The sequence below is a fragment of the Psammomys obesus genome, unplaced genomic scaffold (assembly GCF_907164565.1).
Source record: "Psammomys obesus unplaced genomic scaffold, mPsaObe1.curated_primary_1811, whole genome shotgun sequence".
NCBI lineage: Eukaryota > Metazoa > Chordata > Mammalia > Rodentia > Muridae > Psammomys > Psammomys obesus.
The window spans coordinates 3,513,546-3,534,370 of NW_026596443.1; the positions used below are offsets into that span (position 1 = coordinate 3,513,546).

Genomic DNA, 20,825 nt, shown 5'->3' on the forward strand with positions numbered 1-20,825 from the left:
TCAAAAAATGGCAGCTCTAATAGAGTTTTAAATCCAATATCATCTCTTCTTTTTGAGATATGGTTTCTCCATGTGGTCCAGGCTGGCCTGGAACTCACAGAGAGCTACCTGCCTCTGACTCTGGAATTAAAGGTGTGAACTATGTCTGGCTATCCGGCATCTGCTAAACTAAGACAGCACTTTGCTTTCAAAGCAAAGGATTCGGCAAATCTTTCAATCCTTAAAATCCTTTCCTGTGAAATGATTCATGAGGATTACATAATACTTTGGATACATAATTCAAGTACAACGAGGGGTTGGCATAAACATGCATTGTCTGAAGTATGCTCAGCATGAAACTATAACTTTAAAAGGAAATGTTAAGTCCCAGAAGCCTTTTATTGTCTGAATAATTGTACACAAAACACCAGTCAGAGAAGTCCCGAAGGAAATGATGGTCGTGTTCCACTGTTATTTGGCCTTTGGTCCTGTATCTTCCAAGCACATATACATTCTTTAGATGGTATTAGACATTTATTTTTATCACAAATGTAATCCAAGCATGAATAAATAAACTCAGTATCTTTTCTCTTAAATAGAAAAATGTGCTAATTGTCTCTTCATGGCTGCTCGGGCAGCATCGCTCCACCTAAGGCTTTCAACAGACTGTAACTTAATCTTCTGAACCCACTGAACTACAGTCCACCCAGGTACAGGACCCTGGGAAAGAAGTCCTACTGATACTGTTGGTAGTTTCCGAAGGGTGAGGGTGGTAGCTGGCTTGAAGGCAACTGGGAGGGGTCTTCAACAAACTGAGGGCCTGCAATTAAGATGGAAAAGGGATTTTTTAAAAAAGAATTCTGTGTAGAAAAGAAATGAAATCAACTTAAAAGTTTCTGCTATACTACAGCTGTAATTTTAATTTCTTCATAAGGACCTGTCCATTTCCCACCAAAGGCCTGGAGACCCTTCAGATTTATCATAGGACAGACTGTAATCCCAGGTGTTCCAGAATGGACAGCAGGAAAGCCAAATGGATCCATTACAGAAAAAGTAGGATTTTTGTTGTCTTGTTTGAGACACAATCTGTCTTAGATCATCAAGCTGGCCTTGAACTTGCTATGTAGACAGGGATGACCTTGAACTCCTGATCCTCCTTCCTCCACATCCCAAGTACTAGGGTTACAGGTATGTGCACCATCCCAGTTTATTTCTTGCTGAAGAGTGAACCCAGGGCTTTGTGCATGCTACCCAAATACTCTACCAACTGGGCTCACCCTCAGCCTAGACATGGTGAACTGCTACAGTAAGTTTCCCTGGATCCAGACTGGAAAACAAAAGCAAAACAAAGTTCTACTGTTTCTTAGCAAACTTTTAAAGTTATTTTTTTCCAGATTTATTTATTTTTCTGCGTATTGATGTTTTGCCTGCATGTGTCTATGTAAGAACCTCTGGAACTGGAGTCACAGTTACGAGCGTCTAGGTGGGTACTGGGAAATGAACCTGGGTCCTTTGGAAGTACAGCCAGTGCTCTTAACTGCTGAGCCATCTCTGTAGCCCTAACATTTTATTTTATTTTATGAGCATGTGTGCACATGTATGTGTGCTTACCAGTGCGCAGGTGCCTGCAGAAGCCCGAAAGGTAGGAGCTGCACACAGCCGTGAGCTGCGTTAGTACTAAGAATTGAATCTTGGTCTTCTGCAATGCAGTAAAGAACTCTCCAGCTCCTCTGGACACATTTTTTAAAGGTTTAACATTTTTATCTGCATGTGTCTGTGGGTGCATGCAGATCGCAGGGAAGCCAGAAGAGGGTGCTGGATCCCCGGGGGCTGGAGTTAAGAGGATGTGAACCACTAAATGTGAATGCTAGAAACTGATCTTGGGTCCTCTCAAGAGCAGCGAGTACTCTGAACCAAGAGTAATCTCTTCAGCCCCTCTTGACACATATTTTACGCCCATTTAAAACTATGTTCATAAAACTTAGAATGGTCTTATCTATGTCTTTATTGTTGTGGCTATACAAAGGGTAAAAAGCAGGGCCTCTGCAAAGCTATGCAAGTACTTTACCATTAAGCTACAATTCCCTTACTTGTACTTAAAAGAACCCACTAATCCAGTTTAAATAACCAATGTGAGAACAGTCTCAAAAAACAAAGAACAAAACCATGAAACAAGCTCTGAAAGGGAAGCTGTCCCACAGACAGTTATAGTACAAAATTTACAGTTTTATTTCCAAGAGAGCCTCAGACAACAACAAAAATCTTTTATTGAGACTAACTTTCATGTAGCCCAGGCTAACCTTAAAATTTGCTATGTAGGTGTCCTGGCTAATTTTATGTCACTTGACACAAGCTAGAGTCATCTGAAAGAAGGTGTCCCAATTAGGGGCTCTATTGCCATGAGAAAACACAAAAGACACTTGGGGGAGGAAAGGGTTTATTTGGCTTACACTTCCACATAACTGTTCACCATCTAAGTCAGAACAGAAACTCAAACAGGACAGGAACCTGGAGGCAGGTGCTGATGCAGAGGCCATGAGGGGTGCTGCCTCTTGGCTTGCTCCTCATGGTTTGCTCAGCCTGCTTTCTTTCTTTCCTTTTTTTTTAAAAAAAAAAAAAAAAAAAATTATATATTTATATATGAGTGCTCTGTTTTCATGCACACCAAAAGAGGGAATGGGATTCCATTACAGATGGTTGTGAGCCACCAAATAGTTGCTAGGACTGAACTCAGGACCTCTCGAAGAACAGCCAGTGCTCTTAACTACTGAGCCATCTCTCCAGCCCCCTCACCCTGCTTTCTTATAGAACCCAAGGCCACCAGCCCAGGGATCACTCCACCCACAACTTGCTGGGCCCTCCACATCAATCACTAATTAAGAATATGGCCTACAGGCTTTCCTACAGCCCAATCTTGTGAAAGCATTTTTTTTCAGCTGGGGTCCCCATCTCTTCAATGACTCTAGCCTGTGCCAAGTTAACATTGAACTATCAAGGAGGGAATCTCAATTGAGAAAATGCCTCCATAAGACTGGAATGTAGGGTGCCCTGTTAGTGATCTGGCCAGTCTGGCACACGCGAGTGTATGCGCATGTGTGTGTTTGGCCTAGAACTTTGTTAACCTAACAGTGAGATCCAGAGTGTTGGGATTACAAGCATGGGTCAGCACTCACTCCTGGCTTTTTTGCAAGCATGAATCCTGGGGGACTGAGCTCATGTAAAGCTGAGTAATAGTATGACTGAGCTACTGCTCCAGCCCCAATTCAAGTTTCTAGCACCAGAATCTTGGTATCTATTTCCTTTCAATATCTAGGGAATATTCCATTTGTACAGAGATGTTTAGGGAAGAAACCCTTCAAGTTAATGAACAGATAGCTAGCCATGACTATCAAATGATCATGCAAGTCCACAGCTCTGCCTCTCTCTTTCCTGTAATTCTGTGATCCCCCAAACTCAAGCCACCTTCTATCAGCCATTTTTTGTTTGTTTGTTTGTTTTTTATTTTTTTTTTAGAGATAGGGTTTCTTTGTGTAGCCTTGGCTGTCCTGGAACTTACTCTGTAGATCAGGATGGCCTCAAACTCACAGAGATCCTCCTGCCTCTGCTGCACCACTTCCTGTAATCTCTGTCTGTCTGTCTGTCTGTCTAGGCTTTTTTAGGGCAAGGTTCCTCTGTATAGCTCTGGCTGCCCTGTATCTTAAGACATCGAATATCTCTGCCTCCTGAGGACTGAGATTAAAGGCTTGTGCCACCATGGCCAGCCTATTTTATATTCTTGAAAGAAAGTTATATTATTTGGGTAAGACAATGTCACTGCTTGGTTGTCAATCTTAGCTCCCTAGAATTTAAGTCCCCGAGGTCAAGGATATTGTACCCAGATCTCGAGACACCAAAATACCACCAGAAGTCAAGTCCATTGCAAAACACATGAGGATCTTTTTATTATAAGCTTGAGCCCTAGTCACAGCAACCTCCCTGGTTGAAGAGGGGGAGTGCGGCCCTGCGGTCTAGGGGAACAAGGTTTTTAAAGGGCAAAACTGCAAGCAGCGGGTTACATGCCTTGGTGTTACATGACTGGGTAAGGGAAATTGACTTTTTAAATGATTGGTTTACTTTAGGCACCAAGACCATAAATGGTTCTGGCCTGGCCATCTGGACCGGTTTCCTAGCAACTGTATCTCTAGTGGGCAGGAAAAGAATGCAGTAAGGCTAGTTCCTCCCTGCAGGTGTCTGGACATGTCTCCACCTGGCTGGCCTTTGCTCAGGCTTAGGCTTTAATCTTTAAACCAGTATCTTCCCAAAAATATGAATTTTAATTCTTTGGTCTCTCAAGGACTGTCTTCTTCACTCCTCCACTGTCAGCAACTATAACTCTGCCTGGCACAAACACAGTAAGGAGTTGTCAGCTACCAATCATTGCTATATACCTACATATCTTTCAAATGACCAGAAATTTCTCAGCATAAGTAAATGAACACTAATAAATCCTTGGGTCTACAAAGAAAGATAAACAGCACATTAAATCACCAAAATGTTAAGTTCCCAAAGCATTTTGTCGCTGTGGCTAGAAATGACAGTTATAGACCTTTCACTTAAAAAAAAAAAAAAAAATTATATATATATATGTATATGTGTGTGTGCATGCATATGCCTGCTTGTATGTGTGCCACATATGTAGTGCCTGTGGAGGCCAGAAGAGATCATGAGATCTGCTTGGAACTGAAGATGAGTTACTAGCACTTGTGAATGACTAAAGTGGGTACTTGGAACAGAACTTGGATCCACTGCAAAAGCTGCAAATAGGTACTCGTAACTACTAAGCCACTACCTATCTACTTTTAAAACTAGCTTTTGAAGTTATCATAGGCTCCAATAATACGTTAATACCTTAAGTAAAAATCACAAACTCCATTTTACCAAACAAAATACATTCTTTCTAAATATGAGGAAACCATTCCAACGTGTATGAACTTAGAACATTAAGGAGAAAGAGGACTTACCAGTGGGAAACTGTGCAGAGGCAAATCTTGTCAACAAGATACCAGCTCCTTCAATTAAAGCTAGGAGAATGCCACCCATCGCAGCTGACCCAACCATGGCGACTGGTCCATCTGAAGACAGTAATAACAAAGATTACTTTAAAAGAAAGGCATATAGTTTTATGTTTCCCTTATTCTCAAACTCTTTCACTGTCCAAGACTAACAGCCAGCAAACAATGGCTGAGAGGTCATCGCCAGCCCACAGCCTGTTTTTTTTAAACAAAGCTGCGATAGTTTGAATGAGATGGCCCCCACAGGCTCAAGTGTTTGAATACTGTGTTACCAAGTGGTGGAACCCTTTAGAAAGGATTAAGTGGTGTGATCTTGTTGGAGGTGTGTCACTGAAGGTGGGTGGGCTTTGAGATTTCAAAAGCCTTGTGCCATCCTCAGTGTACGCTCTTCCTCTACCTGTGGACTGAGATGTGTGCTCTCAGCTGGGGCTCCAGCCTTCTGCTACCTCTGCTCCACCCACGGGAACCCAAATGTTGGTGAGGGTTTTGTGGACTGTTTTCAGATGCTGATTTCAGTGCCCTGACATCTGGCCACCGCCCTGCCACGGGCATTGTCATGAAAGTTGAACCATCTCCTGTGTGATATGAGGATTGCGCCCCAATTACCCCTGAGTGGATAATAAAAGTTACTGACAACATGTAGCTAGGCAGAGAGAATATGAAGGCAGGATTTTTCTGGTAAGGAGAAAAGAACTCTGGGAAGAAGAAAGAGGAAGTTTTTTTCCACCAGGAAACATGAGAGGAGATAGATATTACTTCAGGCATGGAAGGTATAGCTAGCCACCTGGCTGGATGGGGCTAGTAGTTAAATTAGATGGCCTAGTTGAGAGTCTGCCTGGTTAAGGCCTAAGCTTGAAAGTATTAGAAGGTCTTGGTGTCTTTATTTTTATGGATGAAGGGCCACCAGCGTTCCTCAACACTCTAACCCCCTGAAGCTGTAAGGCCCAATAAACTTTCTTCTATATATTGCCTTGGTCATGGTGTCTTATTTATTACTGAAGCAGGCCTTAACAGCATCGGCTCACATAGTGCACTGGCAGAGTGGCACATGCCTTTAAGCCCAGCACTGAGAACCAGAGGCAGACAGAACTCTATGAGTTTGAGGTCAGCCTGGGCTACATAGTAAGTCCCAGGAAAACTAAGGTTAAAAAAAAAAAAAAAAGTAAGAGCCTGTCTCAAATCCAAAGAAACAACTAACAAACAAGATCACATAGTCCATAAGTGTAAACACTTATTTCTGGGTTAGCCAGGTGGCTCAGGAGGAAAAGGTGCTTGTCACCAAGTTCAATACTGGGACCCTTAAAACAAAAGGAAAGAACCACTACACAAGTAGTCCCCCCCATACCCATACACACTAAATTAATGTAATAAAGAAAATTAATTTACTATTAATGCCTGAACTTTTATAAGAAACACTTTGAAACTTCTACTCTATGGCCAAAGAATTCTGGTTTGCACTCTGTCCTGAAGGTCCAAAGGATGATCTTGATTCCTAACAGTTGTGTATGGCAGGTACTATTACTTTAGGAGAACTTAGTAAACCATAGCACAAAGAGTTTGGCATTCTACCAGTCACATAATGGCCAACACAACTGGTAATAATGGCCAACATTCTTAACCAGTAGAAGGGGCACATACATTCATCCCAGAACTTGAGGAGCAAGGGCAAGAGGATAAGGTATTCAAGGTCATTCTGGATCACATGAGTCCCTGTCACCAAACAAATAAGCAGGGGGCTGGTGAGATGGAATCATTAGGTATAGGCTCTAAATTCAATTCCTGGAATGCAAGTGAAGTGGTAGAAGAATCAACTCCGGCAAACTGTCCTCTGACCTCATGTGACACATGTGCCCACACACATACACATAAATAATGCAATAATAATAAATTAAAAAACCCAATCCTATACTTTTTTTTACTCCTACTGATTTTTTGTTTTGTTTTGTTTTGGCTTTTCAAGACAGGGTTTCTCTGTGTAGCCCTGGCTGTTCTGGAACTGTCTTTGTAGACCAGGCTGGCCTCCAACTCATGGAGATCGGCCTGCCTCTGCCTTCCAAGCGCTGGGATTAAAGGCATATGCCACCACACCTGGAAACTCTTACTGACTTTTCAAATCACCATGAATATTCATTCTGTACCAGATTAAGCAATGCTCACTTACTTCTTGCTGCCAGGATGGCTCCTGTTAAGGCACCGCTAGTGATGGAATTCCAGGGATCTTCTTTGCCTCTTATTTGAACCATACTACAATCAATCATGGAAAACAGTCCTCCCCAAACTGCAAAGCTTCCTGTTTTATACAATAAAGACAAATAGAAAACTACCTAAATTTCTTTTTTGCTTTATATTAAAATATTATAGTCAAGTAAGTTTGCTTTGAAGTCAGCCCAGGTTATCATTATCTAATGAGCCTATCTCAGAGAAAGGAACGCAGCCGCCTCCTAGGGAATCCACACCCATACTACTGGTGTGCTTTGCACATCTCTCTCCACTAAGCACCTCTCTCTAACCACTGTGCTTCAAGCTTACATTAAAGTATCTGGGGTGGGAGAAAGGTTCACAGTGGTGAAAAGTGCTTGCTGCTCTTGCAGAAGACTTGAGTTCAGTTCCCATCACCCATTTCAGTTAGCTCACAACCACCTGTACCCAAGCTCCAAGGTGATACCATCTTCTGGCTTCCATGGGACCTACACACACGGGGCAGACACAGAAATTCATACAACACAAATAAAAACAAATTTAAAAAAATGTTAATAAGATCTCCAACTTTTCTGAAAGGGGAGTGGCAAAGGGGGGAAGGGGAGACCGCGGGGCTGGATTTAGCTTAGTGGTAGAGTTCTTGTCTAGCATGTACCAAGGCCTGTATTTAACCACCTGCACCATAAAACAAACTAAAATGAATACATACATAAGCCTAAAAGAAGCTACAAATGTCTAAAAATATGTAAATCACTTTTAGAATAACACACTTTTGTTTAAACAATATTTCAAACCAAAAGCTACTATTTCTTTCCTTTCCTAATTTTATTTTTCCTTTCCTCATTAAATGCCACAGAGCATCTACTCTGGCAATCACTACTCTGATAATCACTAATCCAGCTCTTCTGGACACATCACAGCACATGCCAAAGAGACACATGAAAACCTAGGTGGAGCCAGAGCGTCAGACACAGGAGGCCAAGTTACTTTTATCTTTACCCTCTAAAACAGTGGTTCTCAACCTATATGTGAGTTGTGACCCCTTTGGGTAGGTAATGATGACCCTTTCACAGGGGTCACCTAAGGCCATTGGAAATATCAGATATTTATAATTCATAACAGTTGCAAAATTATAGTTATGTGGTAGCAACAAAAATAATTTTATGCCTGGAAGTCACCATAACAGGAGGAACTGTATTCAAGGGTCCCAGCACAAGGTAGGTTGAAAACCAAGGTTCCTAAGTGCTCCATGTTTATAATCGTCCGACATTCTGCACTGGTTTCTGTACAATGTCTTAATGTCAGCCTGGAAGAACCCAACCAGCTTAATCAGTCTCTCTGGTCCCTTACATTCCATTCTCTTCAGCATTATGCCACCATGTCTGCCTCTCCAAATCTGAACTTTGAACATAGCCTTTCTTCTGGAAAATGGGGGCTGGCTGGTCTTATGTCAGCTTGACACACACTGCAGTCATCTGAAATGAGGGAACCTCAATGGAGAAAATGGCTCCCTAAGACCCAGCTGTAAATCATTTTCTTAATTAGTGACTGATGGGAAAGGGCCCAGCCCATTGTGGATGAGGCCATTACTGGTCTTGGTGCTCTTGGGTTCTGTTAAAAAGCAGGCTGCATGGCAACCTGGTCTACAGATTGAGTTCCAGGGCAGCCAAAGCTACACAGGGAAACCCTGTCTTGAAAAACACAAACCAAAATCAAAACCAAGCAAACAAACACAAGAAACAGGCTGAAGGTGTTGTGACCCACATCTTTACTCCCAGTATTCACAGAGGCAGAGGCAGGTGAATCTCTGTGAGTTCAAAACCATCCTGGTCTATATTGAGTTCCAGACTAAGCAGGGCTACATAGTAACACCCTGTCTCAAACAACTCCCCACCAAACAAAAGAAGAAAAAACAAAACAAAAAAACCTAGCAGGGCACGGTGGTCCATGCCTTTAATCTCAGCACTTGGGAGGCAGTGCAGGTGGATCTCTGAGTTCAAGACTAGCCTGGTCTACAAAGTGAGTTCCAGGACCCAGCCAGGGTTACACAGAGAAACCCTGTTGAGGGAGACAAGACAAAACCAAACAAACAAAAAGGAAAGCAGGCTGAGCAAGTCATGGGAGCAAGCCAGTAAGCAGCACCCCTCCATGGCTTCTGCATCAGCTCCTGCCTCCAGGTTCCTGGCCTGTTTGAGATCCTGTTCTGACTTCCTTCGGTAATGAACAGTAACATGGAAGTATGGGGGGTGGGGAGGAACCTTCCCAACTTGCTTTTTGGCCATGGTGTTTTGTTATGGCGGTAGAAACCTTGACTAAGGCACCTTAGAACAAAGCAAACACTGGATACCTGAACAAAAGAAACAAGGTTTTTAAAAAAACATAATCCAATTTAACTTTCCAAACAAAGCCAATCAAAAAGAACTTGCAGGCATACTAGTTGAACAGAACAAATGAATATCATTAATATAAAAAGGAAAAAAAAATAATTTGCTGGCTGAACTCTTGTAATCTTAGCACTCAGGAAGGTGGGGCAGAAAGATGTTGAGTTTCAGTCCAATCTGGGGAAGAATGAAGGGAAGGAAGGAGGGACAGGCAGACTGACAGGCAAAACTCAATGTTCAGGTAAGCAGCAAGTCTGTATATGTGGAAACATTCCTCTTACCTCCCAACTGTGGAGCCCTGGTTTTAATAGCTGTCAAACTCCCTCGGAGTCTGTGGTTTACTCCCTGTAACAAAAACAAAGCGAAGTGGTCTGAAATGTGATAGATTAGGGGCTGCGGAAATGGCTCAGTTGTTGAGAGCACCGGCTGCTCTTCCAGAGGACCCAGATTAGATTCCCAGCATCTACCTGGTAACTCACAACAGTCTGTAGCTCCACTTCCTCAAAAGCCAATGCCTTCTTTTGGTCTCTATGTACATGGTGCACAGACATAAACACAGAGAAAGCATTCATGTTCAGAAAACAAAATAGGGCTGGAGAGATGGCTCTGAGGTTAAGAGCACTTACTGCTCTTTTAGAGGATCCAGATTCATTTCCCAGCACCCACATGGCAGCTCACAACCATCTGTAACCGCAGTTCCAGGAGCAACAGGCAGCAAGCAGTGCATAGACTCACATGCAGGCAAGACACCCACATCGATACACTCATACACAGTAACCAATATGTTACTGTAAGTGCAATACATTTCTAACCCACTGCTGGGACCAACAATAATTTCAACCAGTCCTGGCTTCCACTGAAGATAAAATAAGACTCACTCACCACTGGAGAATTTCGAAAACCTTTGAAGGCTTGAAAGATACCGCCACCTATGGTACCCATGGTAAAGGCACCGCCACAGTCATCCACAATTCGCCAGGGGCTAAAAACAGGAGGGAGGAAAAGATGACCTTATTTCTCTGTCATAAACCATAAAACTTTTTTTTTACTTACTATCTAAAAGGATACAACAGGTCCTGCTGCAACCAATAAACTTTTTTAACTTATAAAATAGGAGCAAGGACACTAAACTCATCCACAGCTATTCAGCCTCAAGTCCCTAAAGCTAGATGGATTTACCAGTCACATTCCTTTTTAAAAGAATGTTAGTGTGGTGGTATCTTGCTAAACTGCCTGCCCTCATGTTGGTACTTCATCCTCCTGAGCATTGGTACTACAGGTCCATCCCATCATACCCAGCATTTTATTCACTCACAATAACTTATCATAAGTCTGTTCCAAGCTGGGCGCTATAAAAAGCAAATAAAATAGTTCATATTGTAATTAACAATAATGGTTGTTTCTAGAAATCAGGGTATGATCATTCTAATGAAGATTCACTAGCTGCATACATGTTCTTAAAACTCTGAAGTCTTCTCAGGAGAACTAAGTTCAAAACAGTATTTTAAGCTTTAGTTTGCATAAGCTCTGTTTAACACACTAGAATAATATCTAATAATTAGAAATTAAGTTGTAAACCCAGCATCCAAACACAGCACCCTAATTCATACAACACTGAAATCTGAGTAATTTAGTCAGGAGAGCAAAACCATCACTCTAGGAATCTGGCTAATCAGTCTGTGTAGAATCCAGGGCCTGACACATACAACATCTCCAGCCTTGTTAAGTCAATTTATTAGTGTAAAGGTTTATGTTTCTTTTCTGTATATATCACACATACAGAGGGAGGGAGGAAGGAAAGAAAGGAGAGAAAGAGAGAGAACAGGGTAAATTCTGTTTCAGCCAACTCTCAATAAAGTTATAATTCTACTGCCATCTCCTTCCAAATAAAAAGTTGGTAGCTCACTGCTGGCGTGCACCATTCACCATTTTTCAAATCTAAATGAATTCTGTGAAACAAACAAGACTGCTGTTTTAGCCAGGCATGGTGGCGTATGCCTTTAATGCCAACACTCAATGAAGCAGAGGCCAGCCGAGTCTACAAATTGAGTCCAGGACAGCCAAGACTACACAGAGAAACCCTATCTCAAAAAGAAAAAAAAAAAGAACCAAAACTGTTGTTTCTATTGTGTTCATATGCTATTTGGTCAAGCACAGAGAACCTTACTCAGGTTTATAGACAATTTCATAACAAAGTCTAAAGTTAGAAGAAGAAAAAAGGTCTGTTAAGTAGTGTATTTATTAGAAGTGAAAGAAACTTCTCAGCATGTCAGACAATCCCAAGAGCTAAACACAAAATTGGAAGTGGTGGCACACACTGGTAATCCCAGAACTTGGGAGGAAGAAGCAGGAGGAGTCAGAGGCCAGCCTACGATACAACGCAAAACCCTGTCTTAAGCCCCAACCCAGGTTCCTCCCCACAAAAAGACAAGCACTATAGTGAGCCAGCTCATGGACACACACTGTAAAAACAGGTATGCTTTTAAACTTAACCATTATTGCTCACAAAAATCTGAATAGTGACTAATTTTCCTTTAGAATTCAGTCTTTTAACTTGACAAAAAAAATTATGATTCTCTCCTTTGCATTTTACAAATAAACAAAGGCTCAGACAGAAATTAAGCAGCCTGCCCCAAATCAAATTAGTAACTAGTAAGAGCCCGCTTAGCATACATTTTGGTACTCCAAAGTCCTCAAATTTTTTCTTACTATTTAGACTTTAGACTATTTATATAGTCTAAAGAATTCTGAGCGAACAAATGGTAAAAGTATTAAGACAATGATTAAACCATCTACTTTTTTAGACAGTGCTGGCTTCAAAACACATTTACTAAGAAAAAGCAATATCCAGTGACTTCACTAAATATTGAAATATGGTCTTGTTATGTATCCTAGGCTGGCATCCTCTTGCCCAAGTGCTGAGATTACAGGGCTGTGTATTGCACTCTGCTAAAATATGTTTGACACAGGTCTAACCCTGGCTGGCCTAGAACTTGCTCTGCAGCCCACGCTGGTTTTCCTGCCTCTGCTTCCTGAGACTTGCATTACAGGCCTGTACCACCAGACCTGGAGAAAACTCACTACTTTTATAAAATCTTCAATGCAACCAAATTACCCCTCCTGCCAACACCAATGGACAGTCCAGCTAAACCTGGCTATCCAAACTCAATACTTGGAGACAACCTTCTCTGAAGGATGAAGCACAAAGCAGGCACAGAGACTGCCACCAGATAATAAAGTCCTGGGAAGGCACAAAATTTGAGGATACCCTAACTCTTTCTCGTTATAAGTAAAACTTTCTCGTTATAAATAAAAGCAAAACCAGATTAACCTAACTATCAAGATTTAATTATGTGCTTGTGAACCCTGAGGCTTTATTCAAAACACCTGAGATCCAATAGATATTACACAACTTGAGATTGAACAGCTATCACACGAATTTACAGCTATCTTGCTATGCCAGATTTACTCATGTTTAGTCCTTGAGCAAAGCATGCAGCTTTTCTGAACCACGCAGCTAATCTCTTCCTATTTTCCACATGCTTTTTTTCCGGGAATTCTACCCTGGAAAAGCTGCTCTAGCTTTCAAGACTCTTCATCCAGACCCTTTGAACTTTGGGTGAAATCTGTGGTCTACTCATTTGAAAGGCTTCATCATGGGAGCACTTATTACCATAGCAATAAGGTCTCAAGTATGACACTCTACATTCCCTTCTCCGAAGCAGCAACTGAGCAAAGTGAGGCCTAGGGACGTGTTCAAGGTCACCGCTGAGGGGATCACTATTGTACCCGCACAAGGTCGACAGCACCTGCCATAGGGAGGAGGTTCCAAAGGTCCACCAAGCCCAGCACTGGAGCTCCTCCCTATGCATCACAAGGTCACAGGAGTGCTGGGTCCCGGCATACAGCGCTTAAAAGCCACCTTGGTCCCTCTCATCCGCACCACCCACTGCTGCCCAGCTCTCGGCGCCGAGCCGCGCGGACCTCGCTTGCACCTCGGACTCCGACCACCGCGGGCGGAGAAAACAAGGAACAAGGGCGGCGGCGGCGGCAGCTCACCACGGCTCTCTCGCGTACTCCTCCATCTTGGCTTCAGCCCGCGCGAGAGTGCCGGGCACGCCGGGCGGAAATGATCCCCGTGGCGGATGTGATCCCAGGAGGAGGCGTGTTACTGGACGGGGATTGGGTCATCGTTTCCAGTCGCAGCCAGTAGCAATCGCGACTCCGAGCAGGCCCCGGACGTACGCAGTAGCTGCTCCACCGCCAGTCATGGAAGGTTGACAGGATTCCGGGTACTGAGTGACAGAGTTCAGGGGTACATGAGACCTCATTAAGAAAAAGAGTCTAAACTGGCCATGCTGGCGCCTTTAATCCCAGCAGGGAGGCAGAGGCAGGCCTGTACTCTCTGTGAGTTCAAGGCCAGTTTGATCTACAGAGTGAGTTCCAGGACAGCCAAGGGCTGCACAGAGAAACTTGTCCTGGCAAGGAAAAAAAAAAAAAAGGTAAAAAGAGACTAAAAGTATGAAGTTCCATCAGCCTATGTTTAGCTACTATCAGGAAAACCCAGTTATGGGCCATTTGTGAAGGGAGTTCTCCCCATTCTCTTTTTCTTTCTTTCTTTCTTTCTTTCTTTCTTTCTTTCTTTCTTTCTTTCTTTTTTCTTTTCTTTCTTTCTTTTTTTTTTTTAACTGTAAATATTTGGGGCAAGAGAGATGGCACAGCAGCCAAGAGCACTGACTGTTCTTCTAGAGGACTGGGGTTCCGTTCACAGCACCTACATGACAGCTCACAATCGTCTCTAACACCCTCTTCTGGCCTCTGCAGGCAACAGGCCCACTTGTGATGCAGGCAAAATACCCATGGTTTTAATTTTTTTAACATAGATACTCATTTTATGGTAAAGTCAGTGTAATAGTAGACTATGATGACAAGTGGTGTTTTTCCAAACCTTTGGAAATAAGCTGCAGAATAGCAATAAATGTCTTTAAAGTAGTCATCTAAAGCTGGGTGTGGCACATCCTGCCATCTCAGTAGGAGCTGTGCTGTAAGTTCAATCCTCAGAACCCAAACTGTAGAAGGAAGGAACCAGCTCCTCTGTCCTGTGACCTCCACCTTGCCATGGTATTCAAGTACACACAGAAAATGTAAAATTTTTAATGAAATCTGATACTGGAGGGGGGAACTTTAATCTTTGAACTTAGCTTAAAAATACCAAACAGGACTGGAGAGATGGCTCAGGATGCTTTGAAATTTTGAGGACTGGAGTTTGGATCCCAGCATCCAGGAAATGAGCCTGGCATTCTGCAAATGCCTTTAGCTTCAGCTTCAGAAGACCCAACACCCTCTTCTGGCCTCCACGTGCCTGCAGGTGTATGCACCTCTACCCAGACTTGTGCAAACCCTCACACAGACACATACGCACATAAATGTATTTTTAAGAAGCTTTTTGATTCTTTGTGGGTCTCCCAACTTGCACCCAGTGTCCCACTCATCTCCCTGTCCCCTTGAATTCCCCTTCTGCCCTTGCAATCTCCCCGCAAAATAAAAAACACATACACAGACAAAACAAAAGAAAGCATAGAAGCATCTCGCCTTGGAAGCTATGGTCTGTCACAGTGTGTCCCACAGTGCACCCCTGTCTGCACATCTTCACTTGCGATGAGTCTTTAGTCTGGTTTGAGATCTCTGGCTTCTGTGACACCATCAATATTGGCTCCTCACTGGTACTCCTCCCAATTATCCTGTTGCTCCATATGTCATGGAGATCCTGCAGCTTTGAGTCAGCAGGACCAGCCTTTTCACAAGCTCCAACAGCTCACAGATAGTGTAGATTCTGGGGTGGGCCAACTCAAAAGTCCTGTATCTGGGCCTTGGTGGTAGCTGAGCCAACCCCGGCTCCTGCCAGTGTTGGCATGGTGTGGTCTAGCCAGACCAATGTCAGAGAGGCTCACCCTGGTAGTCCCTTCTCATGCCCTCACGGCTGGCTCATCTACACCCACGCCTTCAGAGCCAGCTCCACTGTGCTGCCCAGTGGAAGCAAAAGGCCTGCTCTCCCAGGTGCTGCAGCTGGTGAGGGGTAAGGCCAGCTCACCTGCTTTCATGACACCGGGGCCAGATCTCCCAACTGCCTCAGGTGGTGAGGGGCAAGGGGGCAGAGGAGTCACCTTGTGCCCAGGCCACCTACCTCATGGCAGACAAGTGGCAACAGGGCGAGCTCTACTGCTCCCCTGCCACTAGGGCCACCTCTACTGTGCTTCTCAGGCAAGGTGCAAGACCTGTTCTCTTGAGTGCTACAGCTGATGATGGCCAGGGCCAGCTCTCCTGCCCTCGTGACCAAAGGGCCAGCTTTCTTGACTGCTGTATGTGGCAAGGGGCAAATGAGAGGGCATCACTTCCATGCCTGTGCCACTTCAAGGCAGAGGAGTGGCAGGGCCAGCACCCCCATGCTCTTACCCATAGTTGGCTCACCAGCACCCAATCAACCCCGCCCCGCCAGGGCTAGCTCCATTGTGCTGCCCAGGCAAAGCATAGGACCTACTGTCCTGAGAGCTGGGGGGCAGCTCTCTAGAGCACCACAGCCAGTGAGAGGTGGGACCAGTTCTGCACAGCCCCTGGACATCCACATGGTCGTAGGTGGCTGCCCACACCAGGGATATTCCCATGGTCTTTAGTGGTAATATGCACCATAGACATTAACACTGACCCCTGCTGCTGCATAGCCACAAACCCGAACATGGTCCTCAGTGGCAGCATGGGCTGGCATAAATGTATTATTTTAAGGATTCTCTGTATGGTCCTGTAGTATGTAAATAAACAAGTCTTTAAAGCAACAAGCAACCATGTATCAAATTTGGGTGTGCATACACAAGAGGTTGTGTGTGGCTATCATCAAGAATAATTTAATTAGTTGTACAAGCTGAATAGAGAATGTGGGAGGGGCAACATGGAACATAGAAGGAGGAGCTCAGAGAGCAAGGGTTTGATGTACAATCAAACCCTACAATCAAACACCCAACAGGTGTTCCAGACCTGTTGGGCACAAACAATACTTAGGGGCATGCACTCTTGTGGGGCAAAGACACTTTCTCTAACCTCCTGAGGACCCAGAAACACCCTGAGCTCTGACTTCGTCCTTTTGCTTCCTACAGCAACTCTGTGTGTTTGCTCTTAGCTTCATAGCTCATGATGCAGTAGAAAGCATCAACTCAACAGTTGGGATAACTTTTTCTTGGAGCTCTCTCCGCTTCCTTGTCATCCTGTTAGTCAAGCTTTTATTCCATATTCACTGGGCACTCTTCTGGTTGTCATTTGGCTTCTGAATAGATTTCCATATAGGAGTAGGTGTTAGGTCCTTTTTCATAACTATTTTATCTACCTGGGGGACTTCAGAGTCTGGGGGCCCGGAAGATACTCTTTGTTGTTGTTGTTTTGATTGTTTGTTTTTAAACAGGGCTTCTCTGTGTAGCTCTGGCTGTCCTGGAACTCACTCTATAGATCAGACTGAGGGGTTGGGGATTTAGCTCAGTGGTATAGCACTTGCCTACAAGTGCAAGGCCCTGGGTTCAGCCCTCAGCTCTGGGAAAAAAAAAAAAAAAAAAAGACAAGATCAGGCTGGCCTTAAACTCAGAGATCAGCAGGTCTCTGCCTCCCCAAGTGCTGGGATTAAAGGCATGTGCCACCATGCCCAGCTTCAGAAGACACTTTTCCAGGTAACACTGAGAATGAAAACTGACCTGAGGGATGTCAGGGAGAGTAAGAGACTTAGTGGGAGATCTGGGTATAGTGGCACACATCTTTAATGCCAGCACTTGGGACACAGGTAGATCAGCCAAAGCTTCATAGTGAAAAGTTGGGGGGGGGGGGCTGGAGAGATGGCTCAGAGCTTAAGCACACTGGCTGCTCTTCCAGACGTCCTGAGTTCAATTCCCAGAACCCATATGGTGGCTCACAACCATCTGTAATGAGATCTGGTGCCCTTTTCTGGTGCACAGGTGTACATGCAGGCAGAACATTGTATACATAATAAATAAAGAAAAAAAAAGTAAGGAGGGAGGGGGGAAGAAGTAGGGAGGGAAGATGAGCTTAGTAGGAGTAAGGAATAACAAGTCTTCCAACACTTTAGCCCACTATTGTATTCTCTGGAGTGTGCTTAGTGAGTCCTTCCCACAAATTTAATGTGTCTTCTGCCTCTTTTTATTTTTCTTTATAGTAGAGTTATAAGAACATTATTAAATGACTGATTTTCAGTAGAAGAATAATGTAATTATCTTTGTATCTCTCCTTACATAATTACCCAACAAAGTAACTGTTAGTGTTAGTTTTTTTTTTTTTTTAAAAACTCTTTTATTTACATTTCTTATATCTTCTCCCTACTCCACCCAAATCCCTTCCAACACCCTCACACCAGGTAGGAGAGAGAAAGGGTTAGTGGGAGAGGGGGCATAGTTCTTTCTTAGCTGCTTCCTGCTGGTCAGGTTCTTTGGAGGCAGTCTAATCCTTGTTTCAGGAGATCTTTATCTTCTTGTCTCACATCAGCAACCTGGAGCAACAAGGGGGAAGCAGGAGCAGCCTTGTTCTTTTTCCTCTTCACTCTCTTGCATCTGGCACATTCTCTTTCCAGAGTCCTCAGATTCAAACTATCTGTAGCTGGCCAGCTGGTCTGCATAGTTACAGGCTAGCCAGAGCTACATAGTGAGACCCTTTCAAAGTAAATAAGTAAGTAAGTAATGGTCGTCAGATGTGATGGTGCATGCCTTTGATTGTAGCACTCGGGAGGCAGAAACAGGCAGGTCTCTGATCTTTGAGGCCAGCTCAGCTTACACAGTGAGTTCCAAGCCTGCCAAGGCAACATAGTAAGACCCAAACAAGCAAACAAGAAAAAGACATTCCCACTTTCACCCTAAACTGTTAAAAACAGTCTGGGAGTAGATCTCGGTTCTAGAAAGCTAACCTGCCAGATGCAAAGTCCTGGCTTCACACCAGGTTATAGTGACACCATTAAAAAAAATTAAAAATAAAAAGAGTATAAATATGGGGCTGGAGCCATGGCGTGAAGCACTGACTGCTCTTCCAGAGGAGCCAGGTTCAGTTCCAGCACCCAGAAGGCACCTTGCAACAACTGCACCTGCAGTATCAGGCACCAGGCACAACTGCGCTGCGCATTCATAATTCTGGCAAGGTCTTCATGTACACAAAATAAAAAGAAATCTTTTTAACAAGAAGGTAAATGTAAGTAGCTGTGACGACTGCTAATGAGTATGTGCTTATCATGCTTCAGGTGTTTTCTTGTAGCTTACAACTTAATGTTTACCTTACTTTGTTTAAAATAGAAATTTATTTATTTGTTTGTTTGTTTGTTTGTTTGTTTATGGTTTCTCTGTGTAGCCCTGGCTGTCCTCGAACTTGTTCTGTAGACTAGGCTACCCTTGAACTCAGAGATCTGCCCTTCCTCTGCCTCCTGAGCATTGGGGTTAAAGGCGTGGGCCACCATGGCCAGCTATAATAGAATTTTTAAAAATTCCATTAAGTGAAACACATCTTAAAATTTCAAAATTGCATTTATTTATTATGATGGAGGCGCACACATACCACAGAGAGTGAAGGTCAGAACAGAGCCCGCCAAACATTGCCACATACTGCTGCCAACCCTGCCATACCTTCCCTGCCATGATGGAGTAAGACCCTCTGAACTATGAGTAAAAATAAACCTTTCATAGAGATGGCTCAGAGGTTAAGAGTACTGGCTGCTCCTCCAGAGGTCCTGAGTTCAATTCCCAGCAACCAGATGGTGGCTCACAACCATCTATAATGAGATCTGGTGCCCTCTTCTCGTCAGGCAGAACACTTTATATAAGTAAGTAAGTAAGTCAGTCAGTCAGTCAATCAATCAATCAATCAATCAATCAATCAATCAATCATTTTTTAAAAAGAAAAAAAAAAAACAAAAAACAAACCTTTCCTCCCACCGACTGTCCCTGTCTGGTGTCTGTCACAGCTATGGAGAGAGTCACTACAGGGCAGGTGCTGCTGTGCTGCTGTTGATCTTATTTTACAGGTGGAGAAGCCACATCTTAATAAGGTCATTTACTCAGTGTCATATGGTCAGTAGGTGACAATAACAGGACCTAATGCAAGTCTTTTGGCCTAAAGAGCGTTCTTATTTAACTGTATTGTTATGTACTTCGTCTGTTATATTCCCAAATAGCCCTATACCTCCCCCCTCTCTCTGTTTTTGTTTGTTTGTTTTGATACAGGGTTTCTTTCCTGGCACTCACTCTGTAGACCAGGCTGGCCTTGAACTCAGAGGCCTGCCTCTGCTGCCTAAGTGCTAGGATTAAAGGTGTGTACCACCACACCCAGCTTCTATACTTTTCTTTTGAGGTGTTTTGCAAGCTCTGAATTATTTAACATATTATTTTAAATCATTTGTTTAATAACAATTGTGTCATTCAGCTTTTACATCATGTGACAGAGTACCTGACATAAAAACTTAAAGGGAGGGGCTATTTATCTTGGCTCACAGTTCCAGGGATTTCATTCCACAGTTCTTGGCTTCTTTGCTTTGGAGCCTGTGGTGAGACAGAACATGATGGCAGAGAGAGAATGCGGCAGGAGCTACTCATTTTATGACTGCCAGGAAGAGGACAGAGGGCAAGGGACCTGCAACCACATGGAACTTATAAAAGCTTACCCCTGATGATCCACTTCCTCCAGGTAGGCCTTACTTTCTAAAGTTTCTAGAACATTCCAATTAGAGTTACTAGCTAGGAGCCAAGCATGGACTACATGTGGCTGTGAGGGACGTTGCATAGTCAGACCACAGCAGTTATTGTAACTGACTATGGACTCCACAGTGGCAGGTTCACACCGGTTGATATCTTAGTTACATCACCCGCCCACACAGCAGAGCCCGACTAGTGCTTTTAACTGATGGGCATGTGACTGAAATACGACTGCCAGTGTTTTCTCAGCCCCGCTTTCCACTCTCCCTCTGGGGTTTGCCTGCCTCATTGCTGTCTTCCAGGCCCACCAGTCAGCACCAGCCCCTCTTTCAGCCTTAAAGTTGTGCTAGCGGGCATTAAATGCCATGGCTAAGTTTTAGTCCCAGGTGATCTTTGGACTCAACAAATGCTGATCAAGTGACTGCCTCTCTCTGGCTTAGGATGGAGAGATGCCAGGAAAGATCGAAGCATCTACCCTGATGGGTTACACCAGG

General features: G+C 43.7%; 1 protein-coding gene across 4 annotated transcripts; it reads right to left on the minus strand.

Moving 5' to 3' along the window:
* Positions 1–359: 359 nt before the first annotated feature.
* Timm17a (translocase of inner mitochondrial membrane 17A) lies at positions 360–13,742 on the minus strand. Of its 4 annotated transcripts, none has more exons than XM_055598165.1 (6): positions 13,670–13,742; positions 10,493–10,592; positions 9,892–9,955; positions 7,192–7,320; positions 4,980–5,090; positions 360–799 (listed from the first exon to the last, which is right to left on the minus strand). In XM_055598165.1, exons 1-6 carry the CDS (start codon positions 13,693–13,695, stop codon positions 714–716), a joined length of 516 nt encoding a protein of 171 aa, XP_055454140.1. In that variant the 5' UTR covers positions 13,696–13,742; the 3' UTR covers positions 360–713. The 4 variants fall into 4 exon arrangements, with proteins under 4 accessions (XP_055454140.1, XP_055454142.1, XP_055454141.1 ...); XM_055598167.1 differs by having other exon boundaries at positions 13,606–13,720; XM_055598166.1 differs by having other exon boundaries at positions 13,595–13,720.
* Positions 13,743–20,825: the final 7,083 nt, after the last annotated feature.